General features: G+C 41.0%; 1 protein-coding gene across 2 annotated transcripts in view; it reads left to right on the top strand.

Annotated features, from left to right (window-relative positions):
- Positions 1–18,470, top strand: part of DCAF5 (DDB1 and CUL4 associated factor 5) — a 102,346-nt gene that overhangs the window by 23,196 nt on the left and 60,680 nt on the right. For both annotated transcript variants that reach the window (XM_059373470.1, XM_059373471.1), the window contains exons 2-5: positions 3,940–4,083; positions 6,512–6,548; positions 7,632–7,771; positions 9,455–9,584. In XM_059373470.1, coding sequence (XP_059229453.1) covers positions 3,940–4,083; positions 6,512–6,548; positions 7,632–7,771; positions 9,455–9,584 — 451 coding nt within the window. The remainder of the gene's footprint in view (positions 1–3,939; positions 4,084–6,511; positions 6,549–7,631; positions 7,772–9,454; positions 9,585–18,470) is intronic.

Below are 18,470 nucleotides of genomic sequence, written 5' to 3'. Positions count from 1 at the left end.
TTATGTTACCAAGATGGGGGATCCCTTCAATTGTCCATTAGATGAACCGCTTTCTCATTTACGGTTTATTTTTGGTTCTGTAAGGTAGGCAACCCAGAATAGTGGTTAAGAATGGAGGCTATAGGGGTGCCTGGGTGTCTCCGTCAGTTAAGCGTCTGCCTTTGGCTCAGGTCATGATCCCAGGGTCCTGGGATTGATCCCAACATCACATTGGACTCCCTGCTCAGCAGAGAGTCTGCTCCTCCTCCTCTCTCTGTGTGCCTCTCTGCCTACTTGTGTTCTCTCTGTCAAATAAATGAGTAAAATCTTAAAAAAGAATGGTGACTGTAGAGTCTTAACTGTTTGCTTTTGAATCTTAGCTCAACCACATTACTTAATGTGTGTGACCATGGCAAGTTACTTAACCTTCTTGTATACTTGGCTGTATAATCTATAAAACCCTTAAGGGTAGAGCTGTTATGATCCACATTTTATATTTGATGAAACTCAGGCTCAGAGAGATTAGATTAGAAACATGAGTAAGTAGAAGAAACATGTGGACCTTTTTATCTTTTAATTTTACACTTTTGGTAGAGGCGTGGGTACAGAGAAATACTTCTGCAATATAGGATACACAGTAGCAAAAGCCATGCCTCAGTGTTGGGGAAAAACAGTAAGAGTAGAACTATAGAGAACTAAAGTGCCCACTGCCTGTTAAGAATCTATTAATAGGTTAAAAAATTCCTTTGTGTCATTATTCATTAAAATAAAACAAAAACACACACTTTTATTTTTATGACTTTAACGTAAAAGAGATACAGAATTTTTCTTAAGGTTTTTTTTTTTTTTTTTTTAAAGTAATCTCTGCACACAACATGGGGCTTGAACTCATAACCCTGAAATCAAGAATCATGTTCTCCACTGACTAAACCAACCAGGTGCCTCAAGATACAGAATTTTTAGATAAACATCCCAGGCCAGAGAACTCATAGTTGAAACAGGCAAATCATAAATACAGGAACTGAGCCACACTAAAGGGTTCAGTTTGATAGACAATGAAGGGGGAGGGGGACATAGAACTTGATTTTGACAAAGAAAGAAGGAACTGAAGGAGCAAAAGCAACTTCTTTCTAGGGGAGGGAGAATAACTTTGACTTAGCTACTGTACCGTCTTTGATTTTTTTTTATTATTATAAAAGGAAATATGTTTATGACAAAAAGTCAAGTACTACAAGAAGGTATAAAGTAAAAATTAAAGTACAAAAGTTTCCCAAAAGAATTAAAAGAATCCCAAAAGAATTACAAGATGGAATTGGGAGGGAGACAAATCATAAGTGACTCTTAATCTCACAAAACAAACTGAGGGTTGCTGGGGGGAGGGAGGTTGGGAGAAGGGGGTGGGATTATGGACATTGGGGAGGGTATGTGCTTTGGTGAGTGCTGTGAAGTGTGTAAATCTGGTGATTCACAGACCTGTACCCCTGGGGATAAAAATATATGTTTATAAAAAATTAAAAATTAAAAATTAAAAAAAAAAAGAATCCCAAAAGAATTAAAAGCAGGGACTTGAACAGATACTGGTATATCCGTGTTGTTAGCAACATTATTCAGAATAGCCGAAAGGTGGAAACAACCCAGATGTCTATCAGTTGATAAATGGATAAACAAAATATGGTGTGTGTAAGTGTGTATAACAGAATATTATTTAGCCTCAAAATGAGTGGAATTCTGATACATGCTTCAATATGGATGATCTTTGAAGATATTATGCAAAATGAATAAAAAAGACAACTATCGTATGATTCCACTTATATGAGTTACCTAGAACAGTTAAATTCATAGAGGCAGAAAGTAGAGTGGTGGTTACTGGGGATGGGAGAAGTTATTGTTTACTGGGTACAGAGTTTCATTTTGGGATGATGTGAAGATTCTGGGGATGGATAGTGGTGGTGGTTGCACAATAGTGCAGATATACTGAATTGTATAGTTAAAAATGGTTAGTATGGTAAATTTCACATTATATGTAAATTTTCCACAGTGAAAAAGTTTCCCAACTCTAGCCTGGAGGTGGTGTCCACTATAAACAATTTTTTTTAAAGATTTTATTTATTTATTTGTAAGAAAGAGAGAAAGAAAGTACACAAGCAGGCAGAGAGGCAGGCAGAGGCAGACAGAGAGGCAGGCTCCCTGCCGAGCAAGGAGCCCGATGTGGGACTCCATCCCAGGACCCTGGGATCATGACCTGGCCCAAAGGCAGCAGCTTAACCCACTGAGCCACCCAGGCGTCTCCACTATAAACAGTTTTTATAATAGCCAGATAAGTAGGAGAATATAAGCATATATATGCAAATATGAACATGTTAGTTCAAAGTCTGCTCTTTGAGGGCACTCAGTTAGGTTTTGGGGACTCCGCAGTGTACAAAATTGACAAAGTTCCTTCAGTCATGGAGCTTTTTAAAATTTTGTTTTACACAAAATGAAGTTTGATACACATATTGTTTTATACCTTACATTTCCCCTTAATAAAGATGGACACATTTCCAAGTTAGTTCTTACAGATTTACTGATTTCATGGCTGCACGGTATGCCCTTATATGGATGTGTATAATTTGTGGCTGTTGGATGGAATGGAGGAGGGAAAGAAGAGGTACAGAGAGCTGTGGTTTGCTGCTCGTGTTTGCCCCTTTTGTAACTTAAATTTTTATTGGTAGAATAGTATAGGCTTGTTGTAGAAAGTTAGTGCCAAATATATCAAATAAAAGTAAAAACCCTCCAATCTGTTTTTTCCCCGTCTTTCAATCCTGTTCCCTGACAATAGTTACCACTGTTAATCATTGTTAACACTTGAAAGTTACTCATCTTTCAGACATTTTTAATGCATCTGCAAATATAAAAAATACATAGAATATACATCTTCTCATTTGTTAGAAGCTGGCTCATGCAGTATAATACTGCTCATTTAATTCAGATGATTGTGAGTTATGCAGAGGGAAGAGCTGGCCTGGGCTTTATGAGAGCTAGGCTCTGTCTAGATGGTGCCTGGGGCAGGCAGTTCCTTAGTTGTCACTTGCATGCTGTTCCATAGTCAATGAGGTCACATTAAGGAGAGAAAACTAGTATGCTAGAAGTATTACTGTGGAGTTCTTTGGTTGCAAGCATTAGAAACCAGCTCAGCTTCTGTTAGACAAAAAATGGTGGGTGGGGGGGGATGGTGGTGCCTGGGTGGCTCAGTCAGTTAAGCAGCTGCCTTGGCCTCAGGTCATGATGTCAGGTCCTGGGATAGAGTCCCAGGTCAGGCTCCCTGCTCAGCAGAGAGCCTGCTTCTCCCTCTCCTTCTGCCTGCCACTCTGCCTATTTGTGCTCTCTATCTCTCTGTCAAATAAATAAATAAAATATATATTTTTTTAAAATGGGGGGCTTTATAGAAGGATTTTTAGGTAGCAAGTAAAGAAATATTTATTTAAAAAATCTTTAAAGATGTTATTTATTTATTAGAGAGAAAGAGTACGAGCATGGGGAGCAGCCGAGGGAGAGGGAGAAGCAGGCTTTCTATTGATCAGGAAGCCCGATGCAGGGCTCTATCCCAGGACCCTGGGATCATGACCTGAGCCAAAGGCAGATGCTTAACCAGCTGAGCCATCCAGGTGCCCCAAGTGAAGAAATATTTAAACTGAGTCTCTGGAAAGTCAGGAATAGGGTGGCTCTGAGGGTTTCAATATCAGTGTTTATCCCTTTCCATTTCTATATGTCCACGTTTTTCTGGGGAAAAGTGAGTGGCTTAGAGATTGTGTGTCTACTGATGGTTAAGGGGGTAGAGTCCTGGGTTTATGTGCCCCATGAGAATCTTACAGAATTGGGGAGTTGCAGTTTTGGAAAGGATGGGATTCAGGGCTGGCAAAACTGAGTATCAGCCTTAAGTGTCAGTCATTTTAACCCTAGATTCTTAACTCCCCTCTCAAGGAGGAGATGACCGCCGGGTTCTGCTATGGCACATGGAACAAGCTATCCACTCCAGAGTCAAGCCCATACAGCTGAAAGGAGAGCACCATTCCAACATTTTTTGCCTGGCTTTCAACAGTGGGAACACCAAAGTATTCTCTGGAGGTGAGGAGAAGGGAGATTTCTACTTTGGGCAATTCACCGTGGCTGAGATTTTAGATAAAGGAGTGCTAAAATAACTCCTTGTTTTTCTTTATTTCACTGAGCTGTAGAATTACTGGTTTCCCATAGCTGTCTTTTCTGCATTACAGCAGTTTAGACGGGTATAGGAGCGCAGTTCTTCCCTCCCTCCCTTCCTCCTTCCTTCCTTCCTTCCTTCTGTTCTTTTGATTCTTCACTGTCATTTGTTTGTTTTTGGTAGAAAACTTCCTACATTGCAGTCTGGCATGTAGAAACATACACACATATTTAAAATAGTACTTAACCTTACTCTGTGTGTTACATTTTGATTTTTTAAAAATGCTACTTTATTCTTAAAGAACTTAAAGTTTGTGACTCAAATTGATGTTGTGATCCATGGATGGCTCCTGTTCGAAAAACGTTGTGTTAGGGTACAATTAGAATGGCTTGGGCTCAAGCCAGCCTCTCGGTGGTCCTTATCAACCACACTCCTTTCTGACCACAACATTTCTAGTTCTCACCTCTCTTTTGCACTGCAGATTTTGCCATGAATATCTAGCTATGTGTTCTAAAAGCAATTTAAGTGCGGCAGATCATAAAGCCAAGAGTATTAGTCTTCCTCCTGTACAAATATTTCCTCATGTTCCCTGGATTCCTTTTCTCAGTTACTGTCAGCATTCACATAAATGATTTAAGCTATTAAATTTAACTTTCAGAAATTGCTAATATTGAAGCACTTTTAACTAAAAAATGACACTTCCACATAGATCAGCTTAACAGAAATCTTGAAGTCATCCTCAAACCTTCCTTTCTTTCATTTACGTATCTTGTCACTCACCAACTAGACTTGCAAGCTTCTCATATTCATCCTTTACTTTCTGTTCTCTTTTTGTACCTACTGCCCTGGTTCGGGTCCTTATCTTTGATCCGGACTGTTGCAGTGGCCTTTGTGATTTCTGCAACCTGTCTGTAACTCTCCTTATTTATTACAAGTTTTCTTTTAAAAATAAAGTTTAACCGTGTCAGCCTCTGACCCTACAGTGTCCTCAGGATGAAGTGTAAACTTCTACTTCTTGAGTCTCATTTCCCTCCCCAGTATCTTGTACTCTAGCCCACTAAACCACTAGCCATCTTAGGTGCCCTTGTATCATTTGCTCTTGCTCTTCCTTCATGGATCATGATTAATTGTCCAGTCCCCACTAATTCCCCTAAGTCTTCCACTGGTAAGAGTTTTGAGTTACTGGAGTTTCTGTTCAGATATCTTCTTCCCCATAAAAACGTTCTCCTTTTCTGCCATGTACTTTCAAACCCACTCCTGAAGGAAATATTATTTCCTTTTTCTGTGTCCCCATTATAGAGCATATCACTACAACATAACTCATTTTGTCATTATTAGTTGCTGCATAGATGGACTGGAAGTTCTTTGAGGGCCAGGCAGAATCTTCCTCTTCCTCTTCTTGTATCCCCAGCACCTCAGCTGTGCCTGTTACCTAGGAGGCATTAGTCTGGGTTTGATTACTTGGTACGCACCCACAATAGAGTTTATAGCCAGAGATCTAGGATGTCCCGGGCCACATCTCTACTGCTTCTGTTACTTTCTGTTGAAGTGACTGTTGGTTGTGCTTTCAGTGTAGAGTGGGAATTTTTTTACTTTTCTTTTCATATTCAGGTTTTTATGTTTGGTTATATAAGCACTTTGAAGGCAGGACTACACATATTGTGAATGTAGTATTTTTAGATTCCTTGATGGAATAAAGAAAAATGCAATAGAAAGAAGTTGTGGATAAAAATTTTCCCATCACTTATAATCACACAATCATCAGATTTTAATGTTGTGAGATGATAAGGATATGAATATCAGGAGATACTTATTAGGCACTTACTAAGTGCTCGGCCCTATTCTGAATGGTTTTGTGAATGTACTCTTACCTTTGCAATGACCCTATGAAGTAGGTACAATTATCCTTATTTTATAGATAAACAAACTGAGGCATAAGTTATCTGTATTCTAAGTCTCACAGTTGTTTTGCTTAAAAAAAAAAAAAGCTAGCTTGGATGAATTAATTTGCCCATGATCATTTACTCCTTCATGTTTCTTAATGGCCACAGTTTTTTGTTTTTTTAATTCCATATATATATATATATATATACACACATATATATATATATGTATATATTATAATCCATTTAGTAATTCATTTTGGAAAGCACCTAATTGCTACTAGGCTTTTGAAAATTCTTTTATATCTTTCTGACATTATTTTTATAAAACTTTTTTTCTAATTAATACTCCTAATTTATATTAACATTGACTTTGTTCATATGCTTTCTGAAAACTTGAAAATTTCATATTGTGATATGGACAGGTAGCACTTTGCAGGAATTATCAAATGTCTACTTTTCTCCCTTACAGGAAATGATGAGCAAGTTATCCTCCATGATGTCGAAAGGTAAATAGATTGTTGGTATGTGAAGGTGACTGACTCCAGTTTTCACATGAAGAAAGGCAAATATCTCTTTAGACAGAAGTAGTTGTTTTTTGAAGGAAATAACATGAAGCCAGCAGTCCTTTTCTGAAACAGATTTCTGTAATAATTTTGAAATAAAATTTTGATTAAGGAAAGAATTTGTAAAGTTGGAATGAACTTAGACTATTTAGGTGAAAATTTAAAGGAAGAGGTTGGAAGAGAAGAAAATAACAGCATAATAATAACTAATCTTTATGTGGGGTACTATTCTAAGTGCTTTACATGTGTTCATCAGTTTCATCCTCACAGTGATTCTATAAAGCTGTATGATTCTAGTGTCATTGTGGTTGAGGAAACTGAGGTGTAGAAAATTAGGTAACTTAGGGTCAGGTGGTACTGGGATTTGAACTTGGGCTGCCTGGTCCCAGGGCCATGCTCTTGCTCACATACCAGACAGCCACATCAATCCTCTTCTTCCCCTGCTGATACCAGATCTGACTGCTTTGAAGTTCGCTTGTTTTTGAAAATCAAGCACCACCCCCCAGCTCTGTACAGAAGCAGATACATTCCGCAGGAAGTGAAAACACTAAACTCATCTATTTTTTTTTTTTTAAAGATTTTATTTATTTATTTGAGAGAGAGACAGTGAGAGAGAGCATGAGCGAGTCAGAGAGCGAAGCAGACTCCCCATGGAGCTGGGAGCCCGATGTGGGACTCGATCCCGGGACTCCGGGACCATGACCTGAGCAAAGGCAGTCGTCCAACCAACTGAGCCACCCAGGCGTCCCTAAACTCATCTATTGAATCACTTTTTCAACTATGCTCATTTAGTGCAAAAAAACAAACCATGAAATCTATAAAAAGCTTTTCTAATGAATTTTTATTTTTTACCTGAAAGTTGGGTACCTACTTTTTAAAGAAATACAATATCCTTTGGGTTTCGCTCGATTGACTTTTTACTGGAAATGAGGGAGAGCCCTACGTGAGGAACTTGAGGGCTGGGACTCTACAGTCTTTGTGTGCATGTGTGTGCCTGTGTGCCTCTTTCTGCTCTCTGTCTCTCAGCAGCGAGACCTTGGATGTGTTTGCTCACGAAGATGCAGTATATGGCTTGTCAGTGAGTCCGGTGAATGACAACATTTTTGCCAGCTCCTCAGATGATGGCCGGGTTCTCATCTGGGACATCCGGGAGTCTCCCCATGGAGGTAGGGTCAAAGGGCTGTTGGACTGTGTTGAAGAGTTTGATGTCAGGTTCATTGCAGAAGCAGTTTATGACCTGAGTAACCTGCGTGGGAGAGTTGGAAAGGGAGAGGCAGCTCTCATGGTGGGGCATAGATGTGTGTTTGTAGACGTCCCATCATGTGCGCAAGCCAGAAGTGAGGCACCTTTCTTAGGCCTTCTCAGTCGCTTGTGAGCCTCCATAAACCCTTGGGCCTGTCGGAAATGCCACCGTATGTTGGTGTTCAGTGGCCTCAAGGAATAGAAGATGCAGGGCTTCACTGTAGAGGGCAGCTACCAGGGGCCAGCTCCGTATGGTGCTGACACACACAGTTCTTGGTTATTCACAGAGAACGGGGGTGTTCTGGTGTTTGTGTATAGAAACTGAAAACGATGGCAGATGCACCCCGTTTAAGGGGGATTGTCCAGGTGAGTTCCTCCTCTAGGAGTGCCCTTTGGGCTTCTGAAGTATAAAATGAAGGATTGTTTTGTTGAATTTCTCTGAAGTTTTTCAGGAAACACATCTTTTCAGCTTGTTTCCTGAGTAAAGTGTTCACTCTCTAACTCTGTTTTTGTTCAAAGACTTTCCTCCAGCATCACCCTCGGTGTTCCCCCTGCCCCCACCTTCAGTGCAGCTTTGTCTTGATCATACCTGTGTACACAGAATTACTCTCCTGCCTGTCTTGTCTGACAGGATCTGGATCTTATTATTCTGTAGTCAAAGCGTTTAACATGCAGAGCTGTGCCTCATCACAGAGACTCGGGCTATAGGAAAAGCTTGTTTCTGGGGTCAGGCAGATAAGGTAGCTGCAAGGAGCAGCTGGGGTTGAGTCACCATGTCCTCTGTCTGGACTGCCCAGAGTCTCTGCTGTGTCCCATGTGGAAATCCTAGACTGGGCAGTGCTTTCTGTCTGTTGCTTCTAAACACTTGCCACACAAAAGTATGTCCTGGGTAGCAGAGTGATTCCTTCCTTGCCTGGAGCCCACTAATACAGGCAGCGGCCTGCAGGGTTTCTGAGTGAAGTTGATTAGGAGCTGGCTGGATATAAGAGTTCAGGTGTTAGGTTCCTTTTTTCCCTTTCTTTTCTTCTTCTTCTTTTTTTTTTTTTAAATATTCCAATACTGGGGATGAAATCATAGAATTCTAGTCTGAGGCTCTTAGATTGTTTAGGGAGCAATTTAGAGAGAACACTGTGCTATTGTTTTTCCTCACCTTCAATTTTCTCATTGTTTTTCTTTGTCTTCATTAAATCTTTGTGTAGTTTTAAAAACTTTTAATTTCTAAAACTAATAAATTTGGATTAAGGTACAATAATCCTATCAGTAATCGGTTGTGAGTTTTTTCAGCTCATGTGGAATTCAGTCTTACTGTAAAACAGCTTACCTTCCCAGTTCCTGTGACCGTTTCCGTTTGTCACAGGATCTGAAGAGGTAGAATACTCAGTGTTTCTGAGTATTATAGCTTCCAGTTTGTTTATATGTGATAGAGTTGCTGTTTTCAGATGTAAGTGTGTGCAGAGAATGAGCAGGGGTGACTGCTGGGGTGATGTACTGCTTTGGGGCTCCAGCTACTAGGATGGTTTCTACAGGGTCACATTCCTGCTTTGACTGCCTCTGGCCCAGAGGCACTGAATGAGCTCTGGGGCTGATTGTCATTTCTCTATTCACAGAGCCCTTCTGCCTGGCAAACTATCCATCCGCTTTTCACAGTGTCATGTTTAACCCTGTGGAGCCCAGGTTATTGGCCACAGCCAATTCAAAGGAAGGAGTGGGACTCTGGGATATTCGAAAACCTCAGAGGTGAGCCCCATTTATTCATATGGTGTTAAAACTTGCCCCTGCCTCAACTTTCAGGTGATGTGATCAGCAGGGTCGTGAAAACCTGTTTGACCATTGATCTCAGTTGGCCATCTCCTGACATATACTGGTGCCTGTGAAGCCAGGGGAGCCCTGTCCCCAAGAGACAGGCAGTCTGAGAAATCCACACTCCTTGCTGAGGGACTCATAAATTGTAATCTGACTCTAGACAAGTCAGTTCTAGGCAAATAGATGAGAACCTCCCTTCAGTACTGCCTTCTGTCTTTAAGCCCAGAGTTCCCCAGATGCCTGGGAACTCTTGCAGGGGGGATGGAGGAGACGGAGGAGGAGAGTTTGTTAAACTCCTAGCCACTGAACCAGGGATTCTTAGCTCTAGGCAGGAGGGGTTTTCTACATGGCTTTGAGAGAACTGTGAATCCACCAGATTGTGTGGAAATTATATTATGTACCCATCTAAGTGCATTTTTCTGTGAAGGGAGTTTATTTGTTTTTTTGTTTTATTTTGTTTTAAGTGTCTCAAAGAAACCAGTGGCTAAGACAATAAAGGTTAAGAGCCACTGCACTATAGTGTTAGGGACCTAATGTGTTTTCCCTTCTGTTTGCATTATTAAAAGAGTACACTTAAGACAATCTTCAACCAATGATATACAAGTCACTAATGGGAGAATTTCAGGCATCACGAAGGGAAATGTGTAGGTGGAGGTGAGTAGGAGGCTTTTTCATGTTCCTTAAAGCCCATGGACAACTTTTTATGGCACCTGTACTTAAAGCTAGCTTTGCTTAATAAAAGACTTACATGCATTGTCTGCTCTTCTGGAAATTCTGCATGGAGGTAACTTCCTACTTTGTAAAGCAGTATTGCAGAAGAATATCATGGAAAGTAAGCGAGATTATGATTTATTTCATGGATCTCGATGAAAAAGGCAATTAAGTACAGAGGTTTATCTTCCTTGGTGATTTTAAGTTCTAGCTAATTCTCTCCATGGGGCCGTCACAGGGATCTACAACTATTGCAGCAGATCTGTTAGTCCAGAGAGGTGCTGCTTTTGTTGAGCAGGACTCCCTGAGGCTCTGTAGGGCAGCAGAGGTTTCTCCCGCCCTTTGGTAGATACACACTCAGCCCTTGCTTTCCCCCCTACTGAAATGCGTATAGTGGCGGGACCCCTACTATGCCTTTGCACTGTATGCTTGGGGATACTCATTCCCTGCCTGTGTTTCCCTGTGTTCATCTGTAACATTCTCTGCCACTTGAGATCTTTGAGACACAGCCAGAGAGGGAACACAAGCAGGGGAAGTAGGAGAGGGAGAAGCAGGGAGCCTGATCCAGAGATTGATCCCAGGACCCCAGGATCATGACCTGAGCTGAAGGCAGACACCCAACAACTGAGCCACCCAAGCACCTCAAGAACAGCTCTTCTGCCTTATCCATATTACAAAGGGCGGGAACTGGGTTAACTCTGCCAGTCTTCTCCCAGCTTGCTACCTCCCATGCTTACCATTGTAATGAATAGCTGGCTACTGGAGTGGGGCCCTGAGCTATTCATTTCTAGTGGAAAGCTTGAGCAGTGCGTGCTGTAGCAGTGTCTGGAGAGTAGAGGAGAGGTTGAGTGTTTTAAAAATCCTTCTATTATCCCACCCCCAGCAGTTTCCTACTGTGTTTTGTATTTGGGCTCTCCCCCCTTTCTACTTACCTCCTCACTAAACATGGCTTCTTTAAAAAAAAAAAAAAAAGTGAGATTATTGCTTTATTTTTAAAATAACATGTATTAAATATAAGGTTTATATCTAGAGAAATATAACGAAAGAAAAAAAAAAAGAAAAGAAAAGAAAAAAATCTCATCTCCAGATTACCTCTCTTATATTTACTACATGTTTATACATCAGTATGGTTCTTCTTGGTCTCTAGTCATATTCTCCAAAGATAACTATAATGAACAGTTTCTTATGTATCAGAACATAATTTAATACATGTACTAGCATGTATATCTATCCTTTAAAAACTTTAGGCTAGGGGCGCCTGGGTGGCTCGGTGGGTTAAAGCCTCTGCCTTCAGCTCAGGTCATGGTCTCAGGGTCCTGGGATCGAGCCCCGTGTCGGGCTCTCTGCTCAGCGGGGAGCCTTCCTCCTCCTCTCTCTCTCTGCCTGCCTCTCTGCCTACTTGTGATCTCTGTCTGTCAAATAAATAAATAAAATATTAAAAAAAAAAAAAAAACTTTAGGCTAAAGGAACCATGTTCAACTTCTTTTTTCAATTAATAATATGTATTGGAACTTTATTCCTATCAGCGCTTACAGATCTAGCATGTTCTTTTTTTTTTTTTTTTTAATATTTCCTTTTTTTTTTTTTAAAAAGATCTTATTTATTTATTTGAGACAGAAAGAGAGCACAAGCAGGGGGAGCAGCAGGCAGAGGGAGAGGGAGAACACACAAGCACACACAATTTTCCATGCAATGGGGCTCCATCCCAGGACTCTGGGATCAGGACCTGAGCTGAAAGCAGATGCTTAACTGCCTGAGCCACCCAGGTGCCCTTTAAGATTTCATTTTTATGTAATCTCTTCACTCAATGTGGGGCTCGAACTCTCAACCCTGAGATCAAAAGTCCTATGCCCCACTGACTGAGCCAGTCAGGCACCCCCTCTAGCACATTCTTTTAATGGCTGCATGATGTTCCATTTATATGGTGTATCTAACAGCCAGGACTTCTTGTTTCCAGTTTGGGCATTATAAACAGTGCGTTGCCTTGAGCTTGATTGGCACAGCTATCTTGGCCTACCTTTGCAAAAATATCTATAGGAAATTGCTGTATCAAATGATGTATGCTTTTCTATTTTTTGATAAAAATGGTCACATTGTCTTGTCACCACAAGACTGTAGTGATTTACAAACCTACCAACTATGCATGACTACACATTTTTCCAGACCCTTGCCAACACTTACAGTGTCTTATGGGGGGAAATATTCTCTTCCTGTTTTGCTTATGTCTTTAATTATGGGTGAGGTTATATGGTTTCCTTGGTAACCTGTAGTTTTCAAAGCCCATATGGGAGAAAAGTCATCTAATAAGGCTAATTGATATTCTTAACTGATTCCTTTCTTGGAATAAAAAGAAGGAGCACAGTGGACTAGGATGTTTTTACCTGTTTCTTTCAACTCTTCTAAGGTTCTTTGGGGTTCTATGGGAATGAGGCAGAAAAGGAGCATGAAATATTCTTGGGGTCCTGTTCTTCATCTGCTGGTATTTTGGGACTAAATTAAAGATCTTTTCTGTTTGAATTCTCTCAGTATAAATTGGTGTTGGGAAGGAAAAGAGGGGGCTTTGTCATTTCCATGCAGGATTGATAATGCTGAGTTGGCAGTAGATGATTTGTCTCCTGAACACAGCTGCCTAGAAACCTCAACCTAGATCGTGGGGCAATTCTGAATCCCCTGGGAGGACAACCCTGGAACAAGGTAGATCTGTTCTAAGGGATACTTAAAGTCTACAGAGATATTTTAGGAAATTTGTGAACCCCTTAAAATTGCAAGTAAAATTGTGTGTGCTTGTGTATTCAACTGAGTACACATGGGATTGGGAAAGAGTTTTTACTAGGTTCTCCTAGAGACCTTTGACCCACAAGAAGAAAAAGTTATTCAGCGTATTAATGGCTCTATATTTATTTATTTACTTATTATTATAATTTTTTTAAGATTTTATTTATTTACTTGACAGAGATCACAAGTAGACAGAGAGGCAGGTGGGCGGCGCTGGGGGCGGGGTGGGAAGCAGGCTCCCTGCTGTGCAGAGAGCCTGATGTGGAGCTTGATCCCAGAACCCTGAGATCATGACCTGAGTGGAAGGCAGAGGCCTAACCCACTGAGCCACCCAGGCGCCCCCCTGCTGATGTCTTTTTGCAGCCATCCTATTCTTTGTCACTGCCAACATCCCAGTTATGTCTTGCTTGGACTGATGCAATGGCCTCTGAATAGGTTTCAGATCTGCCATCTTCTAACATTGAGGGAGTTCAGAAAAAGTAAAGATTCCCCTGCTGTTACTCAGCTTGTCTCATCCTTTTCATTCCCTGTTTCAGCTGACTATTCACACACCACCTCTCTCCCTTCTTGTATCTTTAATTTCTGTCACTTGCTGTCAGAAACTGTTCTGTGATAGGTAATAGTGTCTTGCTTTGACAAGGATAATAAGGAGAGTGATTTTTTCCTACTCAATAATAAAACTAGGGCAAGCCAGGAATTCCTATAAAGACTAGACTTATAAGATGGTGTTTTCACGTGGTGTGTAAATGACACATATGAAATTGGGCACCGAATGCAAATTCCTACTATTAAAAAAGAAATTGCTCTCAGGACCTCACCTGGCTTTGGGAGACCTCTAGGTTAGATGTCTGTTTTGCAGGGACTTTCTCAATTCTGCTGCTGTAGAGACCAAATTAAATGTAACTCCTTGCCTTCTGAACAAACCAGACCATCTCTTCCGCATTGCATTTTGAGGGTTGCTTATGCTATAATGGGGCTCAGGGTACAGCTTCAGAGGCTGGAGAAGGTGCTCATGCTCTGGTGTTTGTTGAAACTTTAAAGAATGAGCCTGTCCAGACCAGAATGCAAGGCCATTAGGGTAGACAGAGATTTCTTAAACATGACCCAAAAAGCACTTTACATGAAAGAAAAAAAATGTTAAATTGGATTTCATTCAAATTAAGAACTTCGGTTCATCAGAGACACTCAAGTGAAAAGATGAGCCAAAAGAGAAGCCATAGCCATGATCTGGGAAAAAATATTCATCATACATGTATTGAACAAGAATTCCTATCTACAGAATCTATTCTAATAGAACTACAGATCAGCAATAGAACTACAAATCAGTAAAAGAAAATGGAACTTTTAAAATGAGCAGGACTGTTGAATAGGTGCTTCACAAAAGAAGGTAGACCAAATAGCCAATAAACATTTGAAAAGCATTCAGCTTCACTACTCCTGAGGGCAGTGCAAGTTAAAACCACAGTAAATTATCACTGTAGATCCTGGATGGTTCAAATTAAAGAGACTGATAGTACCAAGTGTTGATAAGAGTGTGGAGCAACTGAAAATCTCATACATTTTAGGTGAGGGTAATTTGGTACAACCACTTGGGAAAACTCTTTTGTAAATGTCTGCTAAAACTCCACATGTGATTCTATGACCAGCAATCTCACCCTTAGGTATATCTAAGAGAAGTGAGTACGGACTTCCACCAAATTTGTGTATAATAATATTCACAGATGCTTTATTCATAACAACCAAAAGCTGGAAACAACACAAATGTCCATTGAAGGAGAATGGATAAGTAAACTGCAGAATAGCCATACAATGGAACACCACATAGACATAAGAATGAATTGTAGGTACCCACTTTGACGTGGGTGAATATTGAATGAAAGCAGCCAGATAGATACGGAAGTGTATATGGCCTTCAAAAACAGGCAGGTCGTAGAAGTCAGAATAGTGGTGACGTTTGGGAAGGGTACTGACTTAGGGAGGCATGAGGGAAGCTTCCAGGGTTTAATATCTGGGTGGTAGTTTCATGGGTATATACTTCAGTAAAAAAATTACTGAGCTATATACTTAGAATTAGTATACTTTACTTAAGTATATTTAATGTATTTAAATTATTATTTTTTTAATTTACTTGTCAGCATGAGTAAGGACACACAAGCTGGTAGTTGGGGGGGAGAAGCTCCTTGCTCACCACTGAGCAAGGAGACTGAAACTGATGTGGGACTCTATCCCAGGAATCTAGAATCATGACCTGAGCTGATGGCAGATGCTTAACCAACTGAGCCTCCTAGACACCCTACTTAATGTATTTAAAGTACATTTAATTCTCATTCTCTCTCTCTCAAATAAATAGATAGATAGATAGATAGATAGATAGATAAATAAATCTTTTTGAAAAAGGGGCACCTGGGTGGCTCATTTGGTTGGGAGACTGCCTTCGGCTCAGGTCATGATCCTGGAATCCCAGGATCAAGTCCCGCATCAGGCTCCCTGCTCAGCGGGGAGTCTGCTTTTCCCTCTGACCTCTCACTCTTTTTCTCTCTCTCTCAAATAAGTAAATAAATAAAATCTTAAAGTACATTTAAAAAAATCTGAGATCACTATTATCTTCACCTGGTTACTTGCCTTCCCTGTGATGCCAGTGGTTGTAGCAATATCACCAGCTCTTTAGGAAATGGTTTGAAGGAACAAAAGAGGGAGAGAGGACAGTCAGGAGGACCCAGCAGTTTGGATGGTGCTGTAGAAAACTGCAAGAGAAAAGCTGGGGACCATTGGCATTTAGTTGTCAGAATGATTAGCTCTAATTGGGGGACATGCCTTCTGGTTAGCCACTCCTTTTTTTCTTTCTTTCCCCACTCACCCATCTTTACATACCTATACAATACTCAGACAGGTGTTCCATCCACCAAAACCTATAATAAGCACTTGTTTTCTCTCTAGAACTGTATTCCTTTCTTGTTTCTTTTTATCAGTGTCACCATCACTCCCACAGTCATCCTGGCCTAAAGCCCAGAGTCCTATTTTCCTTTTCTATCTCTCTGCCCCTCTGCCATACCCAGCCTTGCTATGTGTTAGTGCCTGGCCACTGTTTTCAGTTCTGAAAGCCCTACCTCCATCTCAGGCCCATAGCTCTATTCAGAAGGGACTGACTACTGGCTTCTTAGCTTGCCTCTTGCTTCTGCCATGTAGTACACTTCCTTAAACATCACTCTTGCCATTCTCTACCCAGGAGTTTTAGTGGATTCGTGATATCTTTGTTCATGGCCATATCCCCAGAACCTATGTGTGGGATGCTCTAAGAAAATGTTTTTTGGAATGAATGTATGACCTGCTTTACTGGATAAAATAAAAACTCCTTCAGTAAGCAGTCTGCTTCTTCTCTGGTGCCATTGTCCCTTCTCTCTCTCCTTGTACTCTCTTCCATATACAAATACACATAGAGGAGTATGTCTCAAATTTTTTTGCGCTTTTCTTTGGCCAAATTTTAGTTAGTTGTCAGGGTCCACAGTCAAATGGTAACTCCTCAGGAAAAGCACCCTTGCTCCTTTGTTGCATACCTTTTTTTTTTTTTTTAAAGATTTTATTTATTTGAGAGAGAGCATGAGAGAGAGAGAGCAAGGGAGGGGGTAGAGAGAGAGAGGGAGAAGCAGACTCCACACTGAGCAGGGAGCCCAACTTGGGGCTCAATCCCAGGACTCTGGGATCATGACCTGAGCCAAAGGCAGACACTTAACCGACTGAGCCACCCAGGTGCCCCCTGTTACATATTCTTAAGCACTGGGTGTTATATGCAACTAATGAATCATTGAATGCTACATCAAAAACTAATGATGTACTATATGCTGGCTAACTGAACATAATAATAATAAATACATACATACATATGTACATGGTACTCTGAACAGAAAATAAAAAGCTTCTTTTACTCACTGTGTCCCCAACACCTAGCACAGTCTGGGTACAGAATATGTGCCAGTACATGAAGTTTTTTCTTCTGCAGTAAGGGATCTCTATTCAGAGCCTCTGTAAAGGACTTGCAGTCTGTGGCATGCATGTTGCTTGGCTTAGTGGCTCCATTGCTGCTTTTGCCATCATTAGTGATCTTTTGATAGGAGTGTTTATCTCCAGCTAGACTTAGAGTATATTTTTTATTTCCTTCCCAGTACCCAGGAATTGCTTCTCAGAAATGAAGTGCTTGTCCTGAGCTGTACTATTACCTGTCATGTTTTCCTTCATTTATTCATTTGAGAGACAGACAGACAGACAGAGATAGCGAGAGAGAACAACAGTGGGGAGGAGAGGGAGAAGCAGACTCCCTGCTGAGCAGGGAACCTGATGTGGGTCTCAATCCAAGGATTCCTGGGATCATGACTTGAGCCAAAGGCAGACGCTTAACCGATTGAGCCACCCAGGCACCTCTGTCACGTTTTCCTATGGATTTTTTTTTTTTTAAGATTTTATTTATTTATTTGACAGAGAGAAATCACAAGTACACTGAGAGGCAGGCAGAGAGAGAGAGAGAAGGAAGCAGGCTCCCTGCTGAGCAGAGAGCCCGATGCGGGACTCGATCCCAGGACCCTGAGATCATGACCTGAGCCGAAGGCAGCGGCTTAACCCACTGAGCCACCCAGGCGCCCCTTCCTATGGATTTTTAAGGCCATGTTTTATTTATCTCTGATCATTAGACTATTGTGTTCAGTAAATACCAAATGAATGCAGTTTTATACTTATACCCAAATAGTCTGCATTTTCAGAGTAAGCTTTCTGTAATGTTTTCTGGACCTTTTAATTCCTTCAGTGTAATGGCATGGGTCAAAATTTTGTCTCTAAGGCATAAATCCCTAAAGGAGATTGTAAGGGTTCTTCCTGGGTTTTGACTGCCTCTCAGAGTTCTGTGGGGAAGCCAGAGATTCTGGTGAAGTTGCTGTCTTGTTTTTAGGCCACGAGGTGGAGCTCTAGAATCAGCTTTGTCCATTGGAAGGCACCCGGGCCCCAGGTATTCTCAGACTTTAGAGGGCATCAGAATCACCTGGGAATCTAGTTAAAATGCTCCTTCCTGGAGCACAGATCCAGAGATTGAATTGTTAAGGCCTGAGGCAGGACCTGTGAATCTGCCATTTGCAACAGCTATTCCAGATGATTAAGCAACGTCGCATTTCCTGCAAGATGGGAGCTCTGGTTATTAAAAGGGGTTGGGGTTGGGGGCGTAGGGGAAGGTCCATGTTGAATTTATTTCTGTGTTCATTCTGATCCAGGGTCTTTGGATTTTAGGCCAGAGCTTCCCCATTCCCATTCCTTTGCACAAGCACAAATGTGCCTTTTATAAAAGAGAACTCA

Source organism: Mustela nigripes, chromosome 13 (genome assembly GCF_022355385.1).
Source record: "Mustela nigripes isolate SB6536 chromosome 13, MUSNIG.SB6536, whole genome shotgun sequence".
Classification (NCBI taxonomy): Eukaryota; Metazoa; Chordata; class Mammalia; order Carnivora; family Mustelidae; genus Mustela; species Mustela nigripes.
Note: the sequence above shows the minus strand (reverse complement) of the source record. Positions and strands in the feature narration are given on the sequence as shown.